The following is an 8,773-nucleotide window of genomic DNA, read 5'->3' as shown; positions in this document are numbered from 1 at the left end:
AAACCCATCTCACTGTTGCGAGACCCCTTTCATCTCTTGTTTCGTCTGTTTGCACCGCTGCCCAAGAGCTTTGGAAGTTCCATCGCCATCAGCTCACTCTACGCCTACAAATTTCAACCCATTAATGAAGAATTCCATCGAAAAATCACTCTCTCGCTACGAAACCCATTTGGTTTGCTTGTGATTTTTGGTCTACGAAACCCATTCCCAACTCTCAAATATGTTCAATATTTGGAGGCAAAAGAACATATAGAAATCAGAAGCTGCCCTCATGTGATTCCACCAAGCTCGATTTTCTCATTCGTGGGTCGTGTTTCTCATTGACTGAACCACTTCATTTCCCCCCAACACCGCCCTCACTTTGTCTCCCTTCAAACCGGCCCCTCACCTCCGACCGGCAGATTTCTGGCGCTGTCAAGCTTCCCACAAACCCCTGCACTTCGTAGACCATAAAGAACAGCACTTGGTGCCATAATCAGGATGAAGTTAATGGCAAAAAACTCCCAAAAATCATTGAACTCTTATGAGAAAGTCATAACCAAAAATCATGCAGTGTGAGGGCGAACGACGAGGAGGGCTCGCAAAATCCATTTGTTGTTCAAGACACTGGGTTTGGGATGAGTGATTGGGGGTCGCAAAATCAGTCCATCGAAGCTTGATGGGTCAATCTCCATCCGTCGTGGCTCAGCAAGAAACAGCCTGTCGCAGCTCAGCAAGGTATTTTCGAAATCAGTCCATCGTTCATCATGGCCCTTGGTTTTTAGTCTGTCGTGGCTCGGCAGGAAATAAGTCTCTGGCGACAAGGTATTCACTGGGTTTTGTCTCTGCGTCTGGTCAATTTGGAACACGACGAGGACTTGAGTGTGTGATTTCGGACTGCGATGGTTGAGTTGGCGTCGGGCTGCGATGGTTGGTTCCGTTGACGTCGGGCTGAGACAAATGGCAGAAGGGAGAACGGCTAGTACTCGCGATCGTGGGAAGGGTAGACGGAAAATTGAAGTTTGTTTTCAAGCTGCTACGTTCTGATTCCTTGCTTCACGGTCTACTAACCTTTTAGTCCTTTTTTCTACGTGGCATAAGATGATTGGCGGGCTGTTTTTGTGTGATTAACAGTCCGACCAGTTTTAAGCGTTTCTCTTATTTTTATTTTTTATTCAAGTAGTTTCTACCATTCTTAGAGTGACCGAGCTACTATGCCGCCCACGTGCCACTCAGGGCAACTTTTCATATTTTTTTAAATATATTTAAATATTTTTAAAAAATAAAAATATATTAATATATTAAAAATTATTTTCTTAATTATTAAATAAAAAATAATTTTTTTTAATTATTGAGCGGTACATTTGAATGGACAAACTAACATTTTCCAAGACAATAATATAGACACAGAAGGTGGCCACCCTATTTAATATAGAAATTCCCCATAATCATGGACGGTATAATGCTAGCTGTGGTGTTTACTGTTTAGAAAAACTCACGATGCCTTTAGACTATATTTGAATCATGATCATAACCCACGTATATAAGAGTAATAGAAACACTACTCCCAGCGAATTTGTCTACCGAATTTTATTTTATTTTATTTATTAATTTTTCTTTTTATTTCATGGTTAAAGAAGTATTTTTTTAATAAGTTCATAATTTTTTAAAAAAATATTTAAAGTGATTTAAAAATATTTAAAAAAAATTGCATTGGGATTTCTCCAATGCCGAGGGGGTATGATCCTATACTTTCAAAGGTCAAGTACTAAGTTCTCAATTCTTCAAAAAATAATCAAATAAGTTTTCAATTTTGATTTTGCTTCTCTTCCTTTTGAAAAATAAAAAATTATAAGAAAAAGTGTGATGGCGATGGCTTTCTTGGGCTTATTACTTATATCACCCTTGTAACTTAGTTTAATATCTCCACCCTATAATATTCCTATAATATTTAGAGAAACCACGACACGATAAGTGAGAATTTACGACATATTATTTGCGACGAGAATAAATATTTGTTATGAAAATATACACATTTTAGTATGAATAGCTATTTATAAATAAGTAATTTTCTTATAATGAATGATATATATAAACTTTAAATACATAAGTAAGTTTTATATAAAAAAGTGAATCCATTTATGAAAAAGTATGAAAAATTCACTTTATTTGTAGGATTCATATTTTTACAAAAAATTTTTGCAAGATTTGTATAATTAAAACTTATACCTAATATTACTCTAATATTTATAACTGTTTAAATGAATTTTTCAAGTAACATTAAATTTTAAATATAAATAATGTAAAGCTCACAAGCATACGTTGATCATTCTCTCCTTAGAGTTTGAAAAAAACAGACAAAAGAAACTTGATTTTCTTAATTGTGGTTTCCTATATTTAATAGTACGATAAAAAACACATCTAATCACTTTTAGTTTGGAAATTTAGTCAGAAATTATCATGAGTTTCCTTTCAAGAAAAATTAAAAATAAATAAATAATAAACAGTATCAAAGAAAATAACGTATCAATTAAAAGAATGAACTTTTGCTATCACAAAGTGATCTCATCCTTTTCCCATCCACAAATTTGAAAAGTGAAATCCTCTTTTTTCCCTTCTTTTTATATTCTATATCAATGATAAAAATCTTATAAACTTTAGTTAAATGGAGAGAGATATTGAGACCATGAAAATTTGGATAGTGAGATGATTTGTGAATAGATATTTTTATAGAGTTTTGAAAGATAAGATAAAAAAAATTGAATAAAAATATTATAAAGTTAAATTATTGTTAGAATATAATTTATTTTCTTTTCATTATTTGTTTCAAATTTGTTATGTTAAAATTATTTTTATTTTAGAATTTAAAAATTAATTTTTTTAATGATTTGTTTAAAATTTTTAAAAAATCATAATGAGTAGATAAAACAAATTATAGATTTAAAATTAAAAAAGTGTTTAATTATGATATTTGAATATTGATATATGATTAGAAGTTCTTATTATCTAAACCAGACGCAAGAGGCATTAAAGCCTTATTTGGGTTGATAGATGAAATAATCTCGTATAATTATTATAATTTTTATATAAAATATAATAAATATTTTTATTTTTTTAATATTTTAAAATAAAATATATATATATATATATATATATATATATATATATATATATATATATATATATATTTATAAAAATTTCAACTTCAACCTTCTCATCAAATCCTATTTATATAATATCGAGTCCTGAAACTAATGATATCATATCAGACATACCAGAGTGATATACGTACTCGATTCCAGATTCCTCAGTAAACGCAAATTGTACTCCAGAAGAATATTACGAGTACAGGAAGCAGAACGAAGAACTGGAAAAAAGATGGATATTTTAGAAAACGCAAATTTAGATCGCAAGACACCATTGATAGAGGTCGGTCACGGTGAAGATGAAAGGAAGGAATCAGGTGGTCACTGGTGGGAGAAAGTGTTGGAAGTGGAGGAGGCCAAGAAACAAGCTTTGTTTTCTTTGCCCATGATTCTTACCAATGTTTTCTACTACTTAATCACCCTGGTTTCCGTCATGTTCGCCGGCCACCTTGGCGACTCCGAGCTTGCCGGTGCCACTCTTGCTAACTCCTGGGCAACAGTCACCGGCTTCGCTTTCATGGTAACTCTCTCTATCATGCGTATGTGTATGTCTCTGTCTATGACTGTTCCTACAATTTTCCCAATCTTTGAAAACTTTATGATTGAGCTTATATCTTAGAGAAGGAAAGGAAACAAGTTTAATTTCGTAAGGTTCAAAGTTCAAACTGGGAATCCAAGAAAGTAGTCCACACGCTCGGGAGGGCAAAAAATAATAGAAAGTTGTTAATCCCAATTCATACCCATACGATCGAAAAGACGTAAATAAGCCGAAAGGAAAAGTAAGGACAGACCCATATGCGAGCATATTGGAAAAACTATGAGGCATAAAGTCCTCACGTTTGAAAGCCCCACTGTTGTATTGAAGTCTTCAAATGGATCAAACTTGATTTAGATTAAAACCCCCACCAAATCTTAGTACTAATATATATGCTGGATTTGAAGAGCAATTTATCAGTTTCTACTTTATCTTTCTCGTTCCAACAGAGCAATTTTCAGCAATTACTAACATGGTTATGAGCTTTCACCATGTCCTGAAGAAGTAATGATAGATAATATCCTGACTAAAAAATTGTAGATTGTGATATAACTGTGAGCAAGATGAGTTAATCTCTAATTAGATAGGTAGTTCATGCTTTATTTTTATCAGCGAGCTGTTGCTATTTAACCTTATAGTGAAGCTCCATTCGCTTTATTGTTATCATTTTAGGTTGGTTTAAGTGGAGCTCTTGAGACGTTGTGTGGGCAAGGATTTGGTGCAAAATTATACGGGATGCTGGGGATTTATCTGCAAGCCTCTTGCATCATATCCTTCATATTCTCTATCATCATATCCATAATCTGGTTCTATACAGAGCCCATACTGATCTTTCTTCATCAAGATACCGAGATTGCAAAGACAGCCGCTCTCTATATGAAATTTCTCATTCCTGGACTATTTGCATATGGGTTTCTGCAGAACATCTTGAGGTTTCTTCAGACACAGTCTATGGTTATGCCCCTGGTTGTATGCTCATTGCTACCATTGGTTGTTCATACTGGCATTGTATATGCTTTAGTACATTGGACAGCTCTTGGTTTCAAGGGAGCATCTTTGGCAGCCTCAATTTCATTATGGCTGTCATTTCTTATACTGGCCATGTATGTCATATACGCAAATAAATTTAAGCATACATGGGAAGGATTTTCACTGGATTCCTTCCATTATATTTTTACCAACTTGAAACTAGCCCTGCCCTCTGCAGCAATGGTGTGGTAAGTGATCTGAACTTCTATTCTATATTTGATCTCTCTAATTTAACAATGACATAGCCTCACTCGAATGGGCAAGTTGATGCTTAGAACATAAATAACCAACAAAGTCCATAAGAAATATGATGCAGCCTAGTTATGGTTATAAAATCATGGAGTAGTAATTTTTATGGCCGTCTCTACTTTCAAATTTGTCAGTTTGGAGTACTGGGCTTTCGAGATTCTGGTTTTCTTAGCAGGACTGATGCAAAACTCAGAAACAACTACATCATTAATTGCAATGTGGTGAGTTTAGAATCTTTTCGGCGTTTTCACAACCTTGAATCTGTTATGGACCTAATCTTCCCGCTTTACCTTTTCTTTTCGTTTCCTTTTTGGATCATATCTCCAGTGTCAACACAGAAACAATTGCCTACATGATCACATATGGTCTGAGTGCCGCTGCAAGGTTGGTTGAATAACTTCTAGTAGGCTTCTGCTGTTCTTTCAAGTTCTAAGATTTCTGAATTCTGTCTCATTTATTGTTCAAAATAAAACTTATTATGGCAGCACAAGGGTGTCAAATGAGTTAGGAGCAGGCAATCCCAAACCAGGCCAAGAGTGCCATGGCTGTAACTCTTAAGCTCTCTGTTTTTCTTGCACTCACAGTTGTTTTGGCTCTTTGCCTTGGCCATAACATCTGGGCTGGATTCTTTAGTGACAGCCCTACGATCATACGGGAATTTGCTTCAATGACACCCCTCCTTGCAGTTTCGATATTTGCCGATTCTGTTCAAGGTGTCTTGTCAGGTTTGAACTCCAATTTTATTTTATAAGCAGCTGTGGCTAACCTATCTTCTCAATTAAATAATGCTAACGATTTAGACACTGCAGGCGTGGCCAGAGGATGTGGTTGGCAGCACCTGGCTGTGTATGCTAACTTGGCAACTTTCTACTTCATTGGTGTACCAATTGCCATCTTCCTCGGTTTTAAGTTGAAACTACAGGCAAAGGTGAAACACATATCTTATGGTAGTCTGTTTACAAAATCGCATATACTGCAATTCATTCATAGCAATTTGGAAGAAAACAAAGACTTGGGGAAATATGTTTTAACATTTGCTTAACGTTCCTCATTCTGGACAGGGTTTGTGGATTGGCTTAATTTGCGGCCTCTCCTGCCAAGCTGCCACCCTCTTGTTGATTACATTGCGTACAAACTGGGCTAAACTGGATCTCACCCAGAACACTAACAAAGAAAATGTAGTTTTGGTCTAGCTGAGTGCCAAGCTGGTGTTACAAGTAATATTCTTGTTTTGGGAGAAAATTTTAACCCGCGATAGAAATTCAATCGTAGTTTAATATGCTCCATAAAATAGTAACGACAAAAGTCGTATGAATATGTAACAAGGTCTGGTTTCTGTTTTTGACCTATTATTGCGTTTGATCTCACATCTTTGTCGTCCGGTCCCAAAATGGGTCGCCTGCCCAAAACAAACCCTTCAGTTATCATCCTCCATAAGTTACCATAATAGTTTAAAAGGTCCCAAGCCGCCTCTGGCCTCTCTCATCACACTTTGTTAATTGTGACAATTTAGGAGGCTACCCGGGCTAATTAAAGAAGAAGAAATACAACCGGATCGAGAAAATGACTTCAGGGAAAGTTGCAACGCTACTGCTCCTCATTGCCATGATTGTCTTGATTACTTCCTTTCATGAGGTCCGAGGCATCCCCGATCAATCAAACTACTCGTACTGTAGTGATCACCGAGGCCTCACCCCTCCCCCCGGTGATGGGAAGGGGTACTCTGGTCATGGGAAGGACAAGCGCGGACGCATCACATCTCGTAATAAGTTGAGAGGCTTCTCCGTTCAAACGTGGCAACGCATATATAAATGCACCTACGATTGCCTGGAACAGCAAAGTCACCCCCCTACCGAATGTACTGACTATTGCTTCGTATCGGTGATTTTTTCCGGTAAAGACTAGCTGCTATGATTGTGTGTATATATATATATATATCTATGGGGGACTACAATAATGTTATCTAAGTTATTCTATCATATTATAAGAATAAAGAGAAGGTTACTACCTAATACTACTCATCTATTATTATTCTTGTACGAAGATAGGAACCTATCACTACCCTTTACATAAAAATACGAGCTAGTTATGCTTCTTTAATATTCTTTGGGATCTTCAAATACAAATAGTTGGGGAAAAAAAAAAGAAAAATATATATATATTTAAAATAAAATAAAATAAACTTAATTTGGACACCGATCCTCTTAATCAAATCTATTCCTATATGATCCGAATATAGTTCCATCATCCACATATATTAATATTATAATTGAGTACATGAACAAAGACAGCAGCCCCGATGCTTGCTTAGATTATTTATTTAAGGTGGCCGGGGCGAATTCATGATCGGCACAATAAAGGTTGTATGTGGTACTGATTGCGTCCAATTACTGAATATTTTTAAGTTAATCTTAATTATTTGGGGCTTTTATAGCAACGAGTTTCGTCGCCTCAGAGGCATCAATTGTGTGTACCCAAGACCTCCATTTGTAATTGGTTGTATTTAATGCGTCTCCTGCCTGGACAATCTCATCGATCCCTTGGTCAGGATCGGACTTTAGACGTTCCACACCTTGACCAAACCCTATTATATATGTTAATGCACATATATATATTTTCACCAACCGGTCTGTGGTACTGTTAAATATGCCTTGGCCTTCCACCTTTATTCGTCATTATAATATTAAAGGTATGTTTGAAAGTATTAAAAAGTATTTAAATATTTTTAAAAATTTTTTAATAAAAAATTTAATATTAAAGGTCTGTTTAGAATTATGTTAAGAGTCTTTAAAAGTATTTAAATATTTTCAAAAATTTTTTAATGAAAAAAATTAGATTATTTAGATGTTACATATTAAAGTATTTTTAATTTCAAATAAGCTAAAAAGTACGTATTAGGAAAATCATCATTTTAATATTTTTTTCAAACGTACTTTTTTGGATAATACGAAATGTAATTTGAATTTTAAAAAATTGTTAATTGACGAAAATATCCATACAACTTTAAGATAATTACAACTTTTAAACTTTCAAGAATATGATCATAATTTTTAAAAATTTAAATAATCGTCATTTCTATCTTAGAAAATACTTTTTTAATTTGTTTCAAACTAAACGTAACATGATTGAAAGTGCTTTAAACATATTGTTACCAAACAATAAATAATTTTTTAATAGTATAACTTATTACTTAAGTTATAAGTTCTAAAGTTATAAGCTATATTTTTCACTGCAATCTCAATCTTGCATTAAGTGCATGTTTGAGATTGCGATGAGAAATATAGCTTATAATTTTTTGACTTATAACTTATAATTTAAGTAATAAGTTCTACTATTAAAAAATTATTTATTATTTGGTAACCATATGTTTAAAGCACTTTCAATCATGTTATTTTTGTTTGGAAACAAATTAAAAAAGTACTTTCTAAGATAGAAATGACGATTATTTGAATTTTTAAAGATTATGATCATATTCTTGAAAGTTTAAAAGTTGTAATTATCTTAAAGTTGTATGGATATTTTTATCAATTGACAATTTTTTTAAAATTCAAATTACATTTCGTATTATCCAGAAAAGTACGTTTGAAAAAAAGTATTAAAATGATGATTTTTCTCATACGTATTTTTTAGCTTATTTGAGATTAAAAATATTTTAATATGTAACATCTAAATAATCTAATTTTTTTATTAAAGAATTTTTAAAAATATTTAAATAATTTTTGTTTGAAATATTTGAAATGTTTTTGTTTGAAATATTTGTTTGAAAGGGAAGATCGTAGGAATAGGTAAAATTGGTAATGAATCTTCTCTCATAATTGAAGATGTTCTACTTGTT

General features: G+C 33.5%; 1 protein-coding gene across 1 annotated transcript; it reads left to right on the top strand.

The window, feature by feature from the left end:
- Nucleotides 1–3,206: 3,206 nt before the first annotated feature.
- On the top strand, nt 3,207–6,305 carry LOC122280684 (protein DETOXIFICATION 18-like). Its single transcript, XM_043091666.1, is given in 8 exon segments — nt 3,207–3,645; nt 4,333–4,877; nt 5,073–5,159; nt 5,266–5,322; nt 5,424–5,463; nt 5,465–5,663; nt 5,748–5,866; nt 6,000–6,305. Coding segments are annotated over 8 exon segments (1,467 nt in total). The 5' UTR covers nt 3,207–3,357; the 3' UTR covers nt 6,132–6,305.
- Nucleotides 6,306–8,773: the final 2,468 nt, after the last annotated feature.

The sequence above is a fragment of the Carya illinoinensis genome, chromosome 11 (genome assembly GCF_018687715.1).
Source record: "Carya illinoinensis cultivar Pawnee chromosome 11, C.illinoinensisPawnee_v1, whole genome shotgun sequence".
NCBI lineage: Eukaryota > Viridiplantae > Streptophyta > Magnoliopsida > Fagales > Juglandaceae > Carya > Carya illinoinensis.
Note: the sequence above shows the minus strand (reverse complement) of the source record. Positions and strands in the feature narration are given on the sequence as shown.